Source organism: Ambystoma mexicanum, chromosome 10 (genome assembly GCF_040938575.1).
Source record: "Ambystoma mexicanum isolate Mex_15411 chromosome 10, UKY_AmexF1_1, whole genome shotgun sequence".
Taxonomy (NCBI): domain Eukaryota; kingdom Metazoa; phylum Chordata; class Amphibia; order Caudata; family Ambystomatidae; genus Ambystoma; species Ambystoma mexicanum.
The window spans coordinates 127,036,550-127,057,741 of NC_090932.1; the positions used below are offsets into that span (position 1 = coordinate 127,036,550).

Below are 21,192 nucleotides of genomic sequence, written 5' to 3' on the forward strand. Positions count from 1 at the left end.
CTCCTGTGCTTGGCCATGTTTTTCTAAAAGTGCCCTGGCATAACACTCAATGCCCTTAATAGCATAAGAGACACATTACCCGAATACACCGAGTGTGTGTCGACTACTGTTGCATTATTGTTAACAACTTAATCCATTCTTGGGCAAAAAGTGTTTGCCATATTTCCAATTAAAATCACGTGTTTCAACAGAAGGTAAAGAGGCATGGCTGTCTGGTAAAACAGCTTTAATATCACTTACCATATCGTGTTATGCTTTAATGGAGTACAGTTGAAAATCCGTTTTTTTTTAAACTGTGCTGCTCACTGTCAAAGAATTGACTAACCAAACAAATTACCAATAACACATACAGATAAAACAACAAAGAGACTTTAACTACCTGATCTTTTTCAACACTTAGACCTGAAGTACTAGCCAAAAACCCATCAGGGGCTACAGCTGTACTGATGTGACAATGCATCAGTGAACAACAAGTTTCAAACTAAGTTGTCTGGTCTCGTGGCTTTCAATGTAAACTAGAGACATGTGAGGTGCATGATCAATTGTCCACTCGAAGCTCAGATTACCTTCCAACACCTTTAAATGTGCTGCCAAGAAGGGGTTAGATAAAGACCTATAGGGTCAGGTTAACTGTAGAGGGACACCTGGATATATAGTGTTAGGATGGGGGAGTAACAGAAAGCAAGTATCCGCGGTTAGTTCAGCATAGGACCTACTGGCTAAGTCTCAGGTCTTTAAAATTCAAGTGCAAGGTTGCCTAACCTCAAGTAGGAGTACATTATTAAGAGCACTCTAGGGCAATATATTCCTGATGACTAATGGGCGCAGCATCACTGGGAGGAGGAGGGTGTGTTATTAGCACTAGTAGTCTCTGATGATCCCAGAGCTTGCACAAGGACCATACTGGGCAAAACATCTTCCGGACTGAGAGGGTAGTTCGCAGGACACTACACTCCTGAGGTGAAGGGTATTTCCCCGGGGCAAGTAGTATCACTACTCCCTAATACTGCACGATCAGAGAACTGTATCAAGTAACGTTTATGTTGAGATAGGGGGCACCCCCATACTCTGCTCATTCCCATTCATCCAGATAAATTAATAAGGAAATGTAACATTTGAGGCATTGCATGTTTTGTTTTTCGAATGCCACATAATTGTATACACATAGGCAGCCCGTTCCAGGCAATCAACTTGAGCAGTTTGCTTCAGGCTGTGCATGCAGCCACGTCTCTTTTCACATGACAACACATCCACTGTCATCGTCGCTGGAATCACTGCTGCTGACAGCCAAACGCCGGAGTCTTTCTAACTCTGCCATCTGCTGTTGCTGCTGTCTCAGAGCTTCTGCTTGGAGCCGGGCCTCCTGCTCCTGTGGAGGAAAGGAGAGCTATGTGAGACTGCTGCCATGTCTGGAAACAAATAAAACATGCAGGGAATATTCTCCACAGTTGGACATGTCATACTTGGGCTGATGCCATGATGTGTTCGAGAAGAAACATAGGTACATGCAGTCAATCAAATTGTCACATCCAAACAAAAGCCACGCAATATACAAATAATAAATAAATATATATAGTCCTTCAAAACAGATTCATTTATTTTTATTTTATATATCTTTTTACACACCTTAGAAATGGAACATCCTTCCAAGACTCATTGATATTAATGTTCAATTCTACAGCATAATGGCCCCCTGCCTAGGGCTGTATGACATGTTATATATAAGCCCTCTTCCTGTGAAGTAGAGCCGATTTACAGATGAGGCTCTACACCAAGTGTGAGGTCCTATAACAACCTTTAGTGACCTCAGTGTTGGCTATTATGGCTCGAGGTTATTAACCAACTAAAGGCAGAATATTCTGTTTGTTCCAACAGGAAAAGACAAAGGAGAAACATTGCAATGTTGAGACACAGAGAACGTATCAGCTATTATAAGCAGTCTGCAACGCCTTTGCCTTCAGTGTTTCTTCCAACATTGCAGCGCTCTAACTCGCATTGCTGTTCCATTGACAACAATGGGGCAAGAGCAGGCCTTGATGGCTACTTTCTGTGACATTGGAGCCAGGGATCACCAGGCAAAGAGGCTTGCACGTTTTCTGCAACAAACTCCTTTGGCTGCTGAGTGCCCCGGTGGCCAGACGGTTGGAGTGAGGCTGGAAGCTTGCTGGCCGGTGCTTGAAAAGAGAGTGGTGGTCATTCCAAGTTGGGCGGTAAGGGTTTACGGGCACCGGTAAGGATGCGGTGCCGGTAAACCCTTACCGCCCTATTCCGAGGTCCCTTAGCGGGTCCCAGCAGGAACGGGTAGTCTGAGCACCCGTTCTCTACGGTTCCCGTTAAGGGACCTTGGAGCGAAAAACGGGCCCGCAATGGGAATGGGGAATGGTTTTCTGAATGGGGACTTACCGGGTCCTCCAGGGTCGGAATGACCCGGTAAATCCCCATTCAGCCAGACCAGACCCGGACCCTGATTTGGAGGCAGCCATGGCTGCCTCCAAGCTCGGAATGACTCCCCAGTGTGATTACAGCATGGGCAAGGCTTCTGAAGGAGCTGCTTCAGATGAAGGACCTAGTCTGAGCAAGGCTTGCAGCGAGCTGGTGAATATGGGAGGATTTCTTTGGACTCTGCTGGACCCATCATTGTTTCCACCCCACAGCCCATGACATCCCGCCCCCTCTCCTCGAATCACCTTGCCTCCCCTTTTATTCTATGCCCCCACCATTGATTAAGCCTCCCAGCTTACGTCACAATCGTTGCCTCCCTTCATCCAACGCAGATGAGTTGTGCTATTGTTAATTGCCAACACCTACTTGTTTTCATCCTACATGATTTGCTTTTATGTTTCATTGACAGCATTATAATGGCATTACAGCCCACGCTTGCTGGGCTGTAATACGTGTTGTTAACTATCCTCCTTTGTTAGGTCCTTTTGGCTTTGCCCCAGGCTCCCAAATCTGCAGCAGGTCAATAACACCCATAATAGTCCTCCAACTCAGGATGGAGCGCCTAATTATTGAGCTGCTCCAAAGTCAATAATACAATTAGAAAATTAGCTTTCAAGCACTATCAACCTCCTCCTTTCCCTATCTCACTACCTTTCTCACCTATTTCTACTCTGCTCAGTCTAAGACCTTTGATGTAGCTGTGTTCTGAGAGAGATTCCAAAGAAATCCTAACCAGTAGTTAAAGTCTGCATTCTGTGAAATCTGATTGACTCTCATCCCTTCAACATTCCAAAGAATGTTCTACTCTAGTATTGTAGTGCACAACCATGAGCTAGACAGTAAATTGCCTATTCTGGATTCATGAAGCTAGCAACTAAACTATTACTGTGTTTCTAACATATACAGGACCTGGCACCTTAAACATTCATGAGACTTGGATCAAATATCTCCAACTTTGGCTGCATTACAATGCCTCTATGTCTTTAACATTATCATTTTTATGTATCTACGTTCAGTTAGCAGGGCTACTTTCAACAAAAAGCAAATATTTCTATCAACCAAATCAATCCAGCATCAACCACATAGGTTTATATGCTTGCTGGGTTGGGGCAACTAGTGGTCCCTCACTATTAAAAAAGAGATGTAGCTGCATTTGACACAGTCGAATATCGCATCCTCTTCTCTCTCCTCTCCGACAGGATGGGATTCTCTGGCATGGACCCAAAGTGGTTTAGATCCTACCTCCCGGGTAGACACAATGTCATACAGATGAACACGTTGCATTCTAACCAACTTCCAGTATCCTGTAGGGTCCCCCAAAGCTCCATCCTGTTGAGTCTTGGCATTGACTCAGTGAAGCATGAATCCGTATGGCACAAAACTGTAAATAAAGGAGCAGAAACAGGAGCTAGGAAAACATGTGTTCATTCCTAAAGCTCCATTCAGGTGACACCATTTGCTATATGTGGACTGAACAATGTCCCTACCAAAGCATAAGAACGTGGACTAACCTTCTAGCATAAACAGTGCAATTAACATTATACATCCTCTCACCAATCCTTTTTAACCTTTACATGGAGCACCTGGGCACACTCCTCAAAGATCCCAACATAGCCATCCACCAACATGCGGACGATACTCAGTAGTACATGAGAGTAAAAAGCCCACAGAACATCAGTCATCTCTGTGATTACCTAACCACCATCCAGTCCTGGATGTCAACCGCCTACCTCAAACTTAACCCATCCAAGATAGATCGAATTAGTCCTCATCGGTCTGCCACTAAACAACTTGTCCAACAATGGCTGAACGATATGTACTTCAAAGGATTTGATCATTGACACTTGAACTCTGGAAAATTCTTAGGTTTCACCATTGACAGCAGTCTGTCCTTCAAGAAACACATAGCCCAGAAGGTTGAAACGGCATGGCTCCAAATCTTTCTCTTGTCAAGCACCCACGCTCTGGATCTCAACCCCGGTATTGGCTCGGTATGATTCTCCAATTTCGTAAAGTTCCCAAACATAGCCTTTTCAACAACACCTGATCAAGGACTTATCCCAATGGATACACATACCGCAACTCACAGAACTGTGCTACTGTTAAAAGATGCTATCCCAAACACTGGCTACCCACACCCTGTACGCGTTCTGCTGCTCTTAAGCTAGGTCCACACTCTAAACAATACAATTCGTCAAAATAAAGATTTATCGGTGGAAAAGGATTCTCAGGTACGGCAGCCAAAAAGTGGAATTCACTACCACCTCGCCTGCAAAAGAAAGATAATTATCTTGCCTTCAAGATAAAATTAAAGGCCTGCCCTTTTGCTAATGCCAACTCAGTAACATGCACTGGATTATAACCCACTTGGTTGTAGTAGGAGAATTATGAGCACCAAGATACTGGTTGTGCCCATCAAACAGTTCTTTTATATATTTATTTCTTTTTATAGCATCGTAACATCCTGAAATCATTGGGTTCTTAATATCCCCATTCCCCTCCATGGTAACCTTGCCCATTCATTTCCAGGTTTGCCGTTATCCTGCCGGTAGTGCCGGCGCGATACTGACAAATTGGCCTAATGTTTCCACCACCTGATATCCCTAAAGTTCAAGAATATTACAGGTTACCGAAAGGTCGGTCTTTCCCCATTCTATGGAGTTGTATAGGACTCCATGAAGGGGAATGGCGGTATTAGCGGCACTGGTATTACCGTTGTTGGTAATACCAGCAGTTTTTTGCAGGGTGGGGGGCCTGATGTACATCCAGATCTTGGCTGGAGGTAAATCAGGTAATGCCCACCGACAAAGGTGTAGGTTGGCGGTGCCGTAAAAGTGCCGGTAACGGATTTACCAGCATTTCTACTGGTACCTTTACAGCACTGCCAAACTTGTAATGACCCCGATGACCTCAGTTCAAGTACAGTAGGGCGGGAAAAAACAGCAGTAATGCAGTTGTAACTCCATTACCACTGCATCACGGCCGCATTACAGCACTGTTGACCTACAACTTTTGTGGTGAGGTGGAGGAAAAATCTCCAGCAAAGTGTTAGAGGTAATTCTGCCATTTTACCGCCAAATATCGGTAGAATTACCACCTGTGGTAATTCTGTCAAAATCCCCATGGAGTCCTATGGACTCTATAAATGGGGACAAACATCTCTATACCACTTCTTGTAATCCGGCGGTAATTCTGCAGGACCAAGTGGCAGTAACAGCAATTCCGTTTGGCGATATTCCGGTGGATTTACCACAGGAATACTGCCAAACATGTATTGCAGCCCTAAGAATGAGCATTAGATAATCATAACCTGGGGTGCGTGCTGAGCAGCCGTCAAGATGGCTGCCTAATACGAGCACTCCTGCGACCCATTATACATTCTTGGAAAATCCTTCTCCTCCAGGCCCCCTTTGGGCATGCATGGGGGATATGTGGCCTCAAGAAACCCTCCAAAGCTTCTGGATGGAGCTCAATTGAAATTTGACTCCTCCTTGTGTGCATAATAAATACTGGTGCACCAGCAAGATCCTGGGCCGATTGCTCCCTGTGCTGGACGACCTTCGGCAGAGGCCCTGCCACAGTCGGAGCTATCCTAGGCAGAATCCTGCCGGAGCGAAGGACTCTGCCTAGACAGACTCCTTCGCTCCGGCAGGAATCTGCTCCACCTGCCTCCTGGCTTGCACAGTCTACATTTGCCTTTGTACCATTCTTTGACAGTGACCGGGGAGGAGGCACCCGAGACTGTGGTTGGCTACCCCACGTATGCACGCCGGGCCCCAATGGATCTCCGACTGGCATTGCTGGGAGGCCCCTTAAGGGATGGGCTGTGGCCCAGTTCCACGGCAACACCTTGAGCCCCGCTGGCCCAGTGGAATTAAAAAGCAGGGGGGTGAGGCTGCAGACATGGCCGACACCCATCCAGGGTGCATAAGGACAGGGACACACAGAAGTATGCTGGGTGGAGGTGGATGGGGCTGGCTCGCTGGGACTGACTGACTAGGCCACCCCTTTGACTCCAGTCGCTGGCTGGTGGTGTGGTTGGTCTGTGTGACTTGGTGGGGGCCAAGGACTGTCCTTCACTTTGTGAACTGCTCCATTAGAAATCTGGAGACTTGAGACAGCCTGATGACAAGGCGGTTGGGTATGAAGCAGGGCCTAATTGATTCTTTTACCAGCAACTCGGCCTGGGTTGGGCTGCGTAGTACACAAACAGGAGGCGGAACGGCAGCAGTGGCCCCTCTTCAGGGCCTGCAGCAACAGGATCTAGAACCTATCATGGACGGAATGCAAAATGGCTTTGTCTCCATCAAGGTCAAACTTGATGACCTCTCAGCCAACATTAATTCGATAAGAAAAGGAGAGTGGCCGTATAAAAGTAGAGAAGAGAATCGGCAAGGAAGAAGATAAAATAAGTTGAATTGACGATTCAATTAAAAACATCACCAAAGACCTACTAGTTGCCAAAGTGAAGTGTGAAGACTTGGAATCTAGGCCCAGGCACACCAATATTCGTATTATTGGGATACCTGAGAATCCACCGAAAGGGGCAATTGAGCACTTTGTTGAAGGCATATTGCACAACATCCTAGGGGACCCGCAGTTCTCGCCATAATTTCTAATTGAGAGAGCACACAGGTAACCACAGCCCAAAATCAAACCAGGGTTACCACCATGCCCAATCCTATCGAGACTCCTCAACTATAGAGACAGCAATCTAATTCTTAAAGTGGAAGAGAGTGTGGCAAGCTGAGCTACGAATTGAACAGAGTGTTTATATACCATGACTTCTCTCCTATGGTACAATCAACTTGTAAGTCATTAGTTACTATGTGAGCAACTGCCTACATTTTTGTTTCACCGGTGGAGGCAGTCTAATTCATAGAATCGACGATCCCACAGAGGCTACCAGGACCCACTGGAGAATTGGCAGAGCACAGACCAAGAGCTCCTGATAATGCAGATGCCATGGTGCGCATGCATGCTCGCCAACCTGTAATGTTCTGCACGTATCTATTAGGGCCAGAGGATTGGAATTGTATGTTGCCGGGCCGCGTGTTGACTGGCTATGATGTACTGTTCATATCCTCTCCCAATGCTTTTTCTACTTCTCATGTTTTATTTGGGTGAGACTGTCAAGTTGGGGTGGATAGCGCGGGTGGGACGGGGTTTCAGGGGTTTAGTTTGTTAGTTCTGAAAAACAGCGGACATAAAGGTACAATGCACTGTGCACCTGGCCACACTCTGTCCTCCGGGCCCAGGTACCTGCTCACCCTGCCACCCTCCAGCACTGCCTCCAGGCCACCCCTTGCACTGGGGTCTATATCTGTACCCATACAGTCCACCCCTTTTTATTCTAGTACTTATCAGACCTACCCTGTCTGCTGGCTTAAACCCAGCACTTGCCACTTGCTGGCTGCACTACCACTGTTTGTTGCCTTTATTATTTATTTATTTTTTATTATTTACCGGTTTCTTCTTTGCTCTGCACTTTCCACTTCTCCCCCCCTCAAAGCACTTTTCCCCTCTCCCTCTCCCATGCACTTGCACATTCCCTAGTAAGATCGCTGTTTTGTTCTCCCCTGTTCACTTCCCTTGTCTTGTCGCGCTCTGAAACACTTGTGTAAGAGCGTGATAGAAATGAAATATCAATTCAATTCAATTCAATTCAATTCAATGTTATTACTATCTGATACAGGGGGGTCATTATGAGTTGGGTGGTAAGGGATACCGGGCACTGGTAAGGAGACCGGTGCCGGTAATCCCTTACCACCCAATTCCGAGGTCCCTTAGCGGGAACCGTAAAGGACATGTGGTATGACCACACGTCCTTTTCGTGTCCCGCTAAGGGACCAGAGCGCTAATAATGGGCCTGCTATTCGCAGGCCCGTTATTAGCACCTTCCCCATTCCTATTGAGCCCTATGGGGGCTCAAATGGAAATGGGGAATGGTTGGTTGAATGGGGACTTAAGGGGTCCGCACTGGTCGGAATGTCCCGGTAAGTCCCAATTCAACCAGACCGGTGCCGGACCCGGTATTGGAGGCGCCCTGGCGCAAATAGCACCATTGCTACCTCCAATCTCAGAATGAGGGCCAGGGCCTCATTACGAGTATGGAGGCAGCCATGCCCTTAATAAGGGCATGGCTGCCTCCATACCGGGTCAAGTACCAGGTTCCTTCAATGAGGAATAACCGGGTCATTCCGACTTTGGAGGACCGGGTAATTCCTCCTTGAAGGAACACATCCCCATTCCCATCTGAGCCCCCATAGGGCTCAATGGGAATGGGGAGGGAGCTAATAACGGGCCCGTAAATAGCGGCCCGTTATTAGCTCCCTGTTCCCCTCGCGGGACCCGCTAAGGATGCCTGGTTTTACCAGGCGTCCTTACCAGGTCCCGCAAAGGGAACCTCCTAATAGGGCATCCCATAATGAAGGGTGCCGGTCCCGTACCGGCACCCTTCATTACGGGAGCGCTTATGTCATAATGAGGCCCACAGTGTTGTTGTTCGGGATTAGCCCAACGATGTGGATTAACAGTGACCATGGTTAGAACAACTGGGCCACTCTTATTCCTTAGTTGGAATGTCAGGGCATCAACAACACTATCAAAGCCAGGAAACTAGTTGCTTACATGGAACATCATAACCCTAAAGTCATAATGCTACAAGAAATCCATGCACTCGAGGCAGTTAATGAATTATTTGCTAAATGCCATGATATAACATTTCTAACGCACCTATACACAAGTGTTTCAAGTGGGGTAAAATAGGTTCTAAACCACATGCTCCTCCCACTCCTGGGGTGCCTGGTCTGTTATCCATCATACTATTCACTTGAGGCACATCAAGACCTTAGCTAACCCCATGGGCAGATATGTCCTTATCTGGGGGGTTCTGTCTGGAGTGAAAATCCTATTGGTCAGTGTATATGGCCCTAATGTGGATGACCCCTCCTTCTGTTTAGAACTAGCACATAAAGTTGACTCTATGGATGGCTTTGTAGTAATATGGCAGGGCGGTGATTTTAATATGATTCGTGATACAAAGACTGTTCAATGACAGGCCCAGAGCGCACACAGTGGCTGCGAAATCCCTCACCCAGACCATGACCATGCTCCAACTCACTATCCCTGGAGTTATACACACCCAACAACTAAGGCATTCTCTTAATACTACTCCGTCCAGGACTCTATGTCACACATTGACTATTGGCTGATATCGACGTCCTGATTCAGAGCCCTTGATGGCAGCAGCATCCTCCCCACCTACCATTGTCTGATCTTACTGTCTCGCAGAATGGATACTGAACATATCCCCCGCCCACAGTGGAGATTACCAGCTTCGTCATTACTCAATCCCATTTGTGTATAAACTCTGACCGTTAGCATTACTTTACATTCTGACATAAACACTTGTGCTTAGTCTTAAGACATTCAACTTAGTGGGAATTCTTTAAGGTGTATATGAGGTGCATTGGGCTATCGTCGTTGGGAGGGATTCCTAAGCAGCATATGAGGGAGCTATCGGACGCTGATAACAGAAAACATGATCTAGAAAATCGCCACAGCACTTCAACCAATGAGCTATTGGGTATGATCAAATCTGAGCTATTGGATTTCTATTGCCTGGCTGAATGTGAACTCTTTCACATTAGTAGGCTTGCATTGGCTTGCAGGTATGGGAAGTGTGAGAAACCTGAGGGTGTTCTCTTACTCCCCATAGGAGGAAAAGCGAGGGAGGATCACCTGGGTGGAGGGTCTGTGGGGAGTCGGATGCCTTTGGGAAAGACCTGGTATCCCCCTTTTCATACTAATGACCAAACCAACCCTTCCCCTGTTTTCATGGGGTATTATAAATCAACTCCCCTGACTTCCTCATATATAACTACTATAAGTACTGAGTTGAGGAAGAGGCAACAGGAGTAATGAAGACTAGTTGCTTTTACCACTCTGTTACTGGGGCGAGTAAGAGGCCTGCTGAGATTAGTAGAGGTCAGGCATGTCCCCTTAATGATGGTCAGGCAGGGCTAATTGTAAACTTGCACCTGCAGCCTGTTAAAGGGCTGCAGGTGTATAAAAGGCCCCATCAAATGAGAGTGAGAGAGGAAGCAGTGACAGTGGCGGTGAAATTGCAGAAGCAGCAGAGGTCAAGGGAAACAGGGGGGAGCTGCCCGTGTGGAGGACACTAATGGTTCAGGAAAGAGCGGCCCAGGAGCTGGGGCGCTGTGGAATCCAGTGACCGTTGAAAGGGGAGCCATGCCGGAAGGCTGCCCCTTATGCAACTGCTCCAAGTGCTCGTTCTCCTGGGGACAGAAGCCGACCCAGGAGTGCCTATGGGGCAGGAGGTGGAGCTCTGAGGCAAAGACCAGAAGGCAGAGAAATCTGCGCTGCAGGAACTTGCATTAAAGCAACCAGTGAGTTTCTAAACAAGCAGAAACCCGGTATGCAAGTGTTGATATTACGCGCAAGGTTATCAGAGTCGTCACGTGAATGATGAGACATGTTTTTGTAGGTCTCTGATCCGAATCCTTGCAAACCAGTGAACAATAGAACTTGTTAATCCTTGATCAAGTGAGAATACTTTGTTACGGAATGGTTGCATGTACATCAAAGCACGTTTTCGAAAGTCTGAGTCCTGGGTGCAATTAAAGGCAAACTACAAAGGCATATTACAACGATGTGAATTGAAAATAACAACAGAGTGACTTATATGAAAACCTTTCATCATTTTTTAATGCTAAACCTAAATCAAAGTCTAACAAATACATATTCATATTCTGAATTCCGCACTGAAAGAAAATTGTTACTTATGAAGAGTCTAAAGAAACAAAGCTTTCCAATTTAAATAAATACACTGTGTACCAAGACCAAAAGGGAAAGAACTTTTAAATTGCAAGCAAAGCTTATATACATCGAATCTACCAATCAATCCAAGTGTTGAATCTAAGAAACCAATGTATATTGAACTCTACAGTGAATAGAACTTTAACAAAGCCACTGAACCCAATGTATATTATAGTGAATGGGACTTTGGAGATAAACTTTAAAAAGTGCGTCAAAACGAACTGCAATTTTCAGCCAAGACATTGGGCCTCATTACGAGGTTGGAGGTAGGCTTGCCGGTTTTACCGGCAAGGCTACCTTCAAATTCGCATCCGCGTCCGGCACCCACAAATGGGCAATTACCAGGCCATTTCGGCCCAGCCGGACCCGGTAATTGCCCTTTCGCGGGTGCCGGGCCCAGTACATCCCTATTCCCATTTGAGCCCCATATGGCTCAATGGGATTGGGAAGGGTGGTAGCACCGGGACCGTTAATAACGGTACCGGTGCTACCATCATGTTCTGCTTGCGTGTGCCGGTTCAGCCACCAGGTCAGACCTGGTGGCTGCAAACGCACCCGAGAGCAGAACTCCTAGTATGGCGGTACGGTAGCAACGGTGCCAGTAGCGATACCAGCGCCGTTGTTGCCTTACCGCCATACTTGTAATGAGGCCCATTATGTTGTGCAAAGACTAGCAATAGGCAGAGGGTGCAAGTGTGGCGCAGAATCGTAAGAAAATTGGGAAACACCATCATATCAATACATCATTGAAAGTACATCTTGGGGAAGGGAGCCCTAAGGTTTGAACCACTTATGACTTGAGGACGGAGTCTCAGGGTATTTTGGGCCTCATTACGACCCGGGCGGTAAGGGATTACCGGTACTGGTAATCCCTTACTGCCTTACTACGAGTTCCCTTTGCGGGCCCTCCCTTAACGCCTGTGTTAAGGACAGGACCCGCAAAGGGACCTTAGAGCTAATAACAGTCCCGCAATTTGCGGTACCATTATTAGCGCCTTCCCCATTCCCATTGAACCCTATGGGGGCTGAAATGGGAATGGGGAAGGGCCCTGGTGAATGGAGAATTACCGCCCCCGCCAACCTTGGAATGGGGCGGTTATAGCTCCATTCACCAGGGAGGAGTCAGTGAGGTTTTGGAGGCAGCCATGGCGCTAATAGCACCATGGTTACCTCCAACCTCGTAATGACCCCCTTTGTGTTTTGAACTTGGGGAACGGAACCCAGAGTACTGGTTAATCCTATATTATTTTGGAATTTAAGGCAATTCGGAAACTTTCGTTAAAACTGCGTTATACTTGGGGAAGGGAGCCTAAAGAAAGCTGCGATATGGACAAAGCTTTGACCTTTATGCTGAACACTATTTTGTTGGTTGCTGACATCCCTACACGTTGTTTAAGATTAGTTGTGAGGGCAAGTATATGTTTTGAACACAGACAGATTCCTAAGTGGAACTTGTGGACTTTGACTTTCCTTAGTTTTGGTTTGGTAGGGAAATCCCAACATAGTATAGGGCAAGAAAGGCGTTTTTCCATTCTGACATTTAAGTTAATAAAAGTGTTTACTTTGAACTTTGAATCTGTTGTCTGTGTCTTACTCCAAGATGCCTTCACTGGGCCTCATCACGAGTTGGGCGGTAGCCCATAAAAGCAGCAGTAACGAGCTTGGGTAAATGTGCCGGCGGAATGGGACTTTTCAGCCCCATTTGATCCAACGGACCCAATGGGGAATTACAGTTATCACGCTACCCGTGATCTGGCGCTAATAGCGCCGGGCCAGGTAGCAGTAACGCAAATAGCATTGAACAGTATCCCTGTGGTATTATCGCCTGCATACCGCCCAACCTGTGAGGAGGCCCACAGAAGGCAGACAGGCCGGGTCATACGCTAGCCCGGGAGAGTAAATCTGAGGGCAGTAGTACTTGACTTGACAATAACATAGGACTAAATAGTGTCTTTACTCAGTCTATAGTTCCTTTTATGCTAACATGGATGTGCACTCTGGTCATGTGGTAGCTCAATACCTGTATGGGGTTGTTCACTGAACCCTGACAACAGAATGCCTTATCCTTGGATGTAGAGTTTACGGTGGAAGAGATAGTGCAAGCTTTTGACAACCTGTCATCAGGGAAAGGCCCGGGCTCAGATGGCTTCGTTGAAGAATTCTAGAGAATTTAAGCTACTGGCCCATCACCTTCTCTGGGTAAGGAAAGAGCCAATAAATGGTGGTTTGCTGCCCCCAATGCTCAGGGAAGCAATCATATCTGTGGTCCTACAACCTAATATATCACTGAAAGAACTTGGCTCCTATAGGCCGCTTTTGCTAATCAATGTTGGTGCAAAAATATTTGTGAAGATTCTGATTCTGGCAGTCCGGCTACTTCCATTTATGACTATGTTGGTTCACCCAGACAACCGGGCTTCGCAACTTCCCGATCTGTAGCACTTAACGTACAAAGGCTTTTCTGTATAATGTCACAAATTAACCCACAGGCAAGGGCTGTCGCTGCAATGCTAGATGCAGAGTAGGCATTCAACTCTGTCTCCTGGAACTATCTATTTGCCGTTCTGAAAGCCTTCCACCTATAGGCCCTTATTTGTTCAGGGGCAACAAATTACTGTGTGCACATCCTGGAGCCAAAGTCTGTACCAACAGCTGTCTCTCACGCCCTATAAAACTGAACAGGGGCACTAGACAGGTCTGTCTCCTATCTGCGATTCTATTTGCTTAATGTAGTGGGCCCTGGCTTCCCATGTATTCCCATGAACACCGGGGCTTGCAAATTGTTATACAGATGCCTTATAGACATTTCAAGGTAAGTTATATGCAAGTCCTTCATTCGTATTACTCTTAAGTCATTGAGTTGCATAGCCACCCAGGCTACATCTTCCAACTGCATGGGCTGGAATACCAGCACCTCAGCACTCCCTGACTCTTATGTCACCATTCTCACCTAACACCATTCTCTCTGACTTTGTGCATTCCCATAGCTCTCAACCATTTATGTTGCAAAAGCGGGTGAAAACACCCGATTTTACTTTTGGCGGGTGAGCGGCCCATTGAAATGAATGGGCGTGCATGAGGTTTGGCGGGTGAGTCCGCTGTTTACAAGGCGGGTGACACCCGCCAAAAGCGTGTGAGTTGGGAGCTATGCATTCCAGACAAGCTTGCATTCATCCATCCAATAAAGCACATCAATACAAAACTCTGTTTTGCATTAATATACCCAACTCCAAGCCTCACCTTAATAGAGCTATGAAATTCATGAAATAGAGATGAGGCAACACCAATGCCACCGCAGCAATCAAGAAGAAGTGGAAGCCATATGTTCTCACCCACATACACCAGACTGAAATCCCCCTCAAACAACTAATCACTCCTGCCACACACACACACATTTAAAACCTGATACACTACATTAAACTCCACACACCTCCCTTCCTTACCAGACACACACAATATCATTCACACTCATGCATCCAACTCAAAGCCTCACAATGACATAACTGTGATATCGGTGAAATAGAGATAAGGGAACCCAAACGCAACTGCAGCGACCCAAAACAAGTGGAGGCCATATGTCCTAAATCACTTACACGGATATGATTGTACCTCCCAAACAACTATCACTTGTCCCGCATACACATCACATAAAATCAGAAAATACTCACACATCATACACCTACTCACCCGCTCTTACTTTTCAAAGAGAATTAGAGCTTGCTCTGTAAATGCCAAGAATATAGAGATGCCTCTGGACCCACCTCCATGTGTAGTTTCATTACTAACATTTTCTGAGAGCACTACCTAGGCTTCTATGCCATTTGATGCACCCCCACGTGTAGTCATCATCATTTCCCCTACTCTGCCCTGCTCCATGGCAGTACGCTACACATCCAAATTTCCGGTACCACTTAGTACATTTCTCCATGCAGTCCAATAAAATTTCCAGTACCACTTATTCGACACATACATTTCCGATACCACTCACATGGCACATACATTTCCGGCACCACTCACATGGCACACAATTTCAGCTCTTCCACTCCAAACAGTACAATGGCATTCACCATAAAAATGCTAACTATAACAATATAGGATACACTACTCACCGTAATCGTATTTCTGATGCTTGTATCGGCTTAGATTCACATGCTATGGCTAGGCCGACATCTAGTGGTAGCTGCAGAGTATTACATTTTTGGTTTTCGAAACTCGAAAAGGGACGTCGACAGGGCATGCAGTAATACTATCCCTAGTGTGACGTCCACTGTACCCATGGTCCTTCACGCATCGAGGTCCCTCAGATTGTTTTGTTTCTGATATGAGGTAGCATGAAGTGTAGAGTGAGTACAGATGAAATAAAGCAGATAAGAGTAGATAAAGCCAGAAAACATCTATGCACCTTCTACTCCGCTGGGGCGGAAGGGTGGAGGCATGTGAATCTAAGCAGATACAAGCATCAGAAATACAATTACGGAGAGTAATGTATCCCTTCTGAGGCTTGTGGATCTGCTTCGATCACATACTATGCATAGAATAGCAAGCAGTGTCTGGAGAAGGTGGTGGGTTGTGAGAAGGTACAGCAGCAAATAGATGTTTTAGCACCGCTTTTCCCACCTGTGAATCTGAGTGTGTGTCAATGCAGTAGTGCTGAGTAAAAGTATGAATAAAGCTTCATGTAACTGCCTTGCAAATGGCGTCCAGTGGTAGAGTGAGCTCTTGGTGTGAAAGGCAGAGGTTTGTTTGATAGGGTATAGCAGAGCTGCATGCATGTCACTATCCATCTGGAGATGGTGTTTTTTGAAAAGTGATCCTCTTCCTTGCCGGTGCTATGGAGGCAAACAGTTGGTCTGTTTTTCAAAGCGGTCTTGTTTTGTTTACATAGTAAAGAACCACCCTCCTTACATCTAATGTATGGAGGTTTTTCTGAGCTGAGCTTGAAGGGTTTTGAAAGAAAGCGGGTAGTTCAATGGACTGTTTGACATCGAATTTGGATAGGAACTTAGGTGAAAACCTAGGGTGTGTTCTTAATACCAAAGAAAGGGTTTTGCACTGACAAAGCTTGTAGTTCACTGACTCTTCTTATGGCGGTGATAGCCACCATAAAAGCTGTTTTGTATTTTAGGTGTTTAAGGCAGAATTTGTGCATAGGTTCAAAGGGGGGACCTATGAGCTTTGCGAGTACCACATTTAGATCCCACCTCGGAGGCGGGTTTGAAATGGGGGGTAACGCCTTTTTACTCCTTCCATGTATGTCTTAATGACAGGGACTTTCCACCAGGACACCTTGTTTTGAGAAGTGGTGTACGCAGATAGAGCCGCTAGGTGTACCTTGATGGAGTTGAACACTAGTACGGAGTCTAGTAAGTGGAGCATGTAACAAATAATGTGTGATGGAGTACATTCGATCAGATTTACATTTTGTGACTGGCACCATATTACAAATCTTTTCCATTTGTTAAAATAACAGTGTCTGGTGCTTGTTTTGCGTGCCTCCTTTAGGTTTTCCTTATACCTTTGAGGGAGTTTTAAATGGCCAAACTCTATGGGCCTCATTACACGGATGGCGGTAAGGATTTACTGGTACCGGTAAAATACCGGTACCGGTAAATACTTACCGCCTTACTACGAGGTCCCTTTGCGGGTTGGGGGATTTAACGCCTGCTTTTTGCAGGCGTTAAAAACCAACCCGCAAAGGGACCCAGGGATCTAATTACGGTAGCGCAATTTGCGGTACCGTAATTAGCGCCTTCCCCATTCCCATTGAACCCTATGGGGCAAAAATGGGAATGGGGAAGAGCAATGGTGGAAGGGGGAATTACCACCCCGCCAATCTTGGAATGGGGCGGTAATTCCCCTTTCCACCAAGGCGGTGCCGGTATTTTACCGGCATGAACCATGGCGCTAATAGCGCCATGGTTCTCCGCCATCCGTGTAATGAGGCCCTATGACTTCAGGAGCCAAGCTGCCAAGTTCATGGATTGAGGATGTGGGTGTAACGATGTCCCCCAGTGCTGGAAGAGCATGTTGTAGGGGCACAGGAGTTTGATTAGATCGCACATCGCCAGTTTGCGCAGATGCAGAAACCAAGGTAGTCTCGCCCACATAGGAGCAACTAGGATTAGTGTCACTTGTTCCTGGTGCATCCTGTTCACTAACCTGCTCAGTAGCGGTGTTAGGGGAAAAACATAGCCAAATTTCCCTGACCAGTTCATCCACAGGGCGTTCCCCTTGGATCCGTGTTGGGGAAACCTGGATGCGAAGTCTGGGCATTGTTTGTTTTGCCTTGTGGCGAACAACTCTAAGGGGGAATAGCCGCAGAGGGAGAACATATCATCTAAGATGTTTCTGTTGAGCTGCCACTCATGCTCTTCGGGTAGGGGATCTCTGTTTAGTGAGTCTGCCAGAGAATTGAGTTCCCCTGGAACATGTTGCAACATTAGTAACATGTTCCGCTTGGGTGCCCACTTCCAAATTTGTTCTGCTAGCCTGGACAGACTTGGAGAATGTGTGCCCCCCTGCTTGTTTATGTAAAACATGGCAGTGGTGCTGTCCATGAGGATCTGAACCGTCTGACCTGACAGATGCACTTGGAAAGCTTGTAGGGCCTTGAGCATTGTTAGTAGCTCTAAGAGGTTTATGTGATTTTGGGCTGTGATGTTGGTCCACAGGCCATGTGCTGTGTGGTAAAGGTAATGGGCTCCCCACCCGGTGAGTGATGAGTCTGTTCTGACAAACGCTTGCACTGTAGGGTTGTCAAAATGCTTTACCTTCAACAATTGTCCTTCTTCCACCAGTGTAGTGCTTGAACTAGGGTACGCAAAACTACCACTAGATCGTCCCACTGACAGTTTGCCAGAGACCACTGTTTCACTAACCACTCTTGCATTGGACGCATGCGTGCACGCGGTACCAGGCAAATGCATGAAGCCATCATCCCGAGCAAACACATCTCTTTGTGTATGGTTATTTGGCGCCTGGCTAGAAGGTGAGAAATTTGCAGCAATATATTTTGCACTCTTTCGTTTGAGGGAAAAACGAGTCCCTCTTCTGTCTTTATGACACCTCCTAAAAACTGTTTTGTTTTGCTTGGAACAAGACTTGATTTTTTCCTCGTTGATTGACAATCCCAAATTGAACAGGAGATTGATTGTTCTTTGGGTATTTTGCTAGCAAATTTGGGGGGACTGGTTATCAGCCAGTCGTCCAGATAATGCTACACGGATTGCGTCTCTTCGTAGGTGCGCTGCAACTACTGCTAGTACCTTGGTGAATACCCTTGGAGCGGAGGCTATGCCAAAGGGTAGCACCTTGAATTGGTAGTGTTGGTTCGCTATTTTGAAGCGCAAGAATATTTGTGTACTGGGAACATGGAAATATGAAAGTATGCATCTTTCATATCCAAGGTTGCCATGTAGTCCCCCAGCTTAGCAGAGTGCTTACTTCCTGTAGCGTTGTCATGCAGAATTATTGTGGCTTGACATAGATGTTTGCAGGGCGCAGGTCTAGGACAGGGCGCATTGTTAGGTCGTTTTTTGGCACAAGGAAGTACAATTAATAAATACCCTTGTTTACCTGGTTCGGCGGGACGATTTCTATGGCGTCCTTTAGCAGCAGTGCTTTAACTTCTTCTAACAAGATGCGTTATTCTTCCTGTGTAGTTTGTCTTTGTCTTGGCCGGTGGTTGGCTGGTGTTTGTATTAGCTCTATGCAATAGCCTCCCGCCACGGTGGAAAGTACCCACTTGTCCGACATGATCCACTGCCATGCGTGGGTAGTGAGAAATGCAACCTCCTACTGGAGATGCATGGAGGGTAACCTGTAGCGGGTGGTCATTGTTTATGCAGGGTTGAGCCCCCCCCCTTGAGGAGGAGGATCTGCCCCTACTTCTGGACCTTCTCTGGCCCCTTTGAATACCCTGTTGGGAGGACTGCCCTTGTGAAGAACCCCAGGATGAACTCTGCCCACCCTGGTTGTAATTGGAGGACCGCTGGGAGTTCTGTCCTCTAAACCTGAGTATATTTGAGCTCCCTCACTGCCCAAAGGGCTTGTTAGTGAGTTGTTCCAGGGTATTGAGGATGTCGTATTCCTCCTTCGTGCGATTTAGTGCATCTTCAACCACTTTGCCAAATAAAGCTTTGGGCTTGATGGGCATGTTTAAAAGGGTAGCCTGGGTCTCCAATTTGAAACCTGATTGACGGAGCCATGCATGGCGTTTGATTAGTGTACCTTCTGCCACAATTTGCCCCGCGTTGTCTGCTGAGTCTCAGTTATTTTTAAGGAAGCAGCTTGCTACCTGTCTCCCTTCAGTGATAGTGTGTATGAGCAGTGTTTTTAGGGGCTCTGGAACCAAGTCTATTTGTTGTGCAACCTCGTCCCACTTGTGGCAATTGTAGTTGGATAATAGCATAGTATTATTAGCTATTCTTATTTGATAGGCAGTTGAGGAAGCTACTTTCCTGCCCAGGGTGTAGATCTTCTTACTCTCCTTGTCAGGAGGGGCTTTGGCCGAGGCAATAGGTGTTCACACTCTCTTTCTTGTGGTGGTGACTACTAGAGTCAGGCTTTAGCTGCCCCCTAATGTGTAAAGGGTCCGAAGGGGATGGCCAAAACATCTTTGCGATGCATGGTTTGACTGCCCTTGTCAGTTTGGGGATAAGTAGCGAGGGCTGAATACACATCTGGACTGATTGAAGCAGATGGATAAACTGTGTTGCAGATTTCTTATCCCCAAGGATGTCCTCTGCAAAGTCTTTATCGACTTGAGCTTCCTGGATATCTATCTTAAAAGTGTTCTGCAGCCTTTAAGAGCAGGTCATTGTACTGCAGCTGGTTTTCTACTGGGGAGTCAGCCACCAGTTGGTCGTTGTGGTCTGGGGATTGGATGATGTATATGTCATCACCGTCATCATCATAGTATTGTTCTAAATCCCCTGTGTCCTCTTGGTCCTCTGGGTCTGAGTATGAACAAGGGTCATGTGAGTCTTGAGTGTCATAATAATATGTGTCTTGACCTACGTCTTGATATGACGAGCTCATTTTACGCTGAAGTTCCCAGTCTGTACCGTGCTTTAGCAGTTATAATATTCTGAAAATGCCACACAATGTTATTGTCTACTTAAACATTTAATTTTCAAACACATTAACTCTTCCGAACCTAATTGGCATTCATCAAACAAATGTCAAACACCGTAACTCTCCATAATCCACCACCAAGACACTTCCAAATATTGCACATTTTTGAATTAGCATCCCTTTATTAAAAGTCCATTTACTGCATGTGCAGCATTAGCCTGCAAATGCTCCAAAACAATCTATTCTTAACATCAACACATTTAGCTCCTTAACTTGTAAAGCTGCGTGTGTAGTTAGCAAATCCCCCTCTTTCGCACCTCCCATTAGGATACCTCAAATCAGGGTCGCCTTAAATATTTTTACTGTATGCAGACGATATTCTTTTGTATATGAGACCCGATGTGAATATGAGGCTATCCTATCAGGAAATCCAAGATTGTGTGCAATATTCCAGCTACGAATTTAACTAGATACAATCGGAACTATTCCAATTGACAGGTATTACTCATGCCCCTCAAGATCTCATGGGTTTTAAGTGGTCTCCCACGACCATCTTATATCGGGGAATCAGGGTCACCAAAACCATTGCTTCCTTACACACAGATAACCTATCCACATATTTGACTGAGTTGATGGTCAAGCTGAAGGGTTGGTTCAGGCTGCTTTTATCTATTTACAGCCAACTGTCTCTCCTCAAGATGTCATATTAGCCAAGCTTCGATTTATTTTTACAAACATGCCAGTCTGGCAGGTAGAAATGATTCTTTTTCGAGACTTCGATCAGCGGCTTCAGGTTTTCTCTGGGGCTCAGTTGTTGCGAGACCAAAATGGGAA

General features: G+C 46.2%; 1 protein-coding gene across 1 annotated transcript in view; it reads right to left on the bottom strand.

Annotated features, from left to right (window-relative positions):
- Positions 1–209: 209 nt before the first annotated feature.
- Positions 210–21,192, bottom strand: part of LOC138491218 (guanylate-binding protein 1-like) — a 358,543-nt gene continuing 337,560 nt past the window's right edge. The window contains exon 10 of the mRNA XM_069617607.1: positions 210–1,369. Coding sequence (XP_069473708.1) covers positions 1,235–1,369 — 135 coding nt within the window. The 3' untranslated portion in view covers positions 210–1,234. The remainder of the gene's footprint in view (positions 1,370–21,192) is intronic.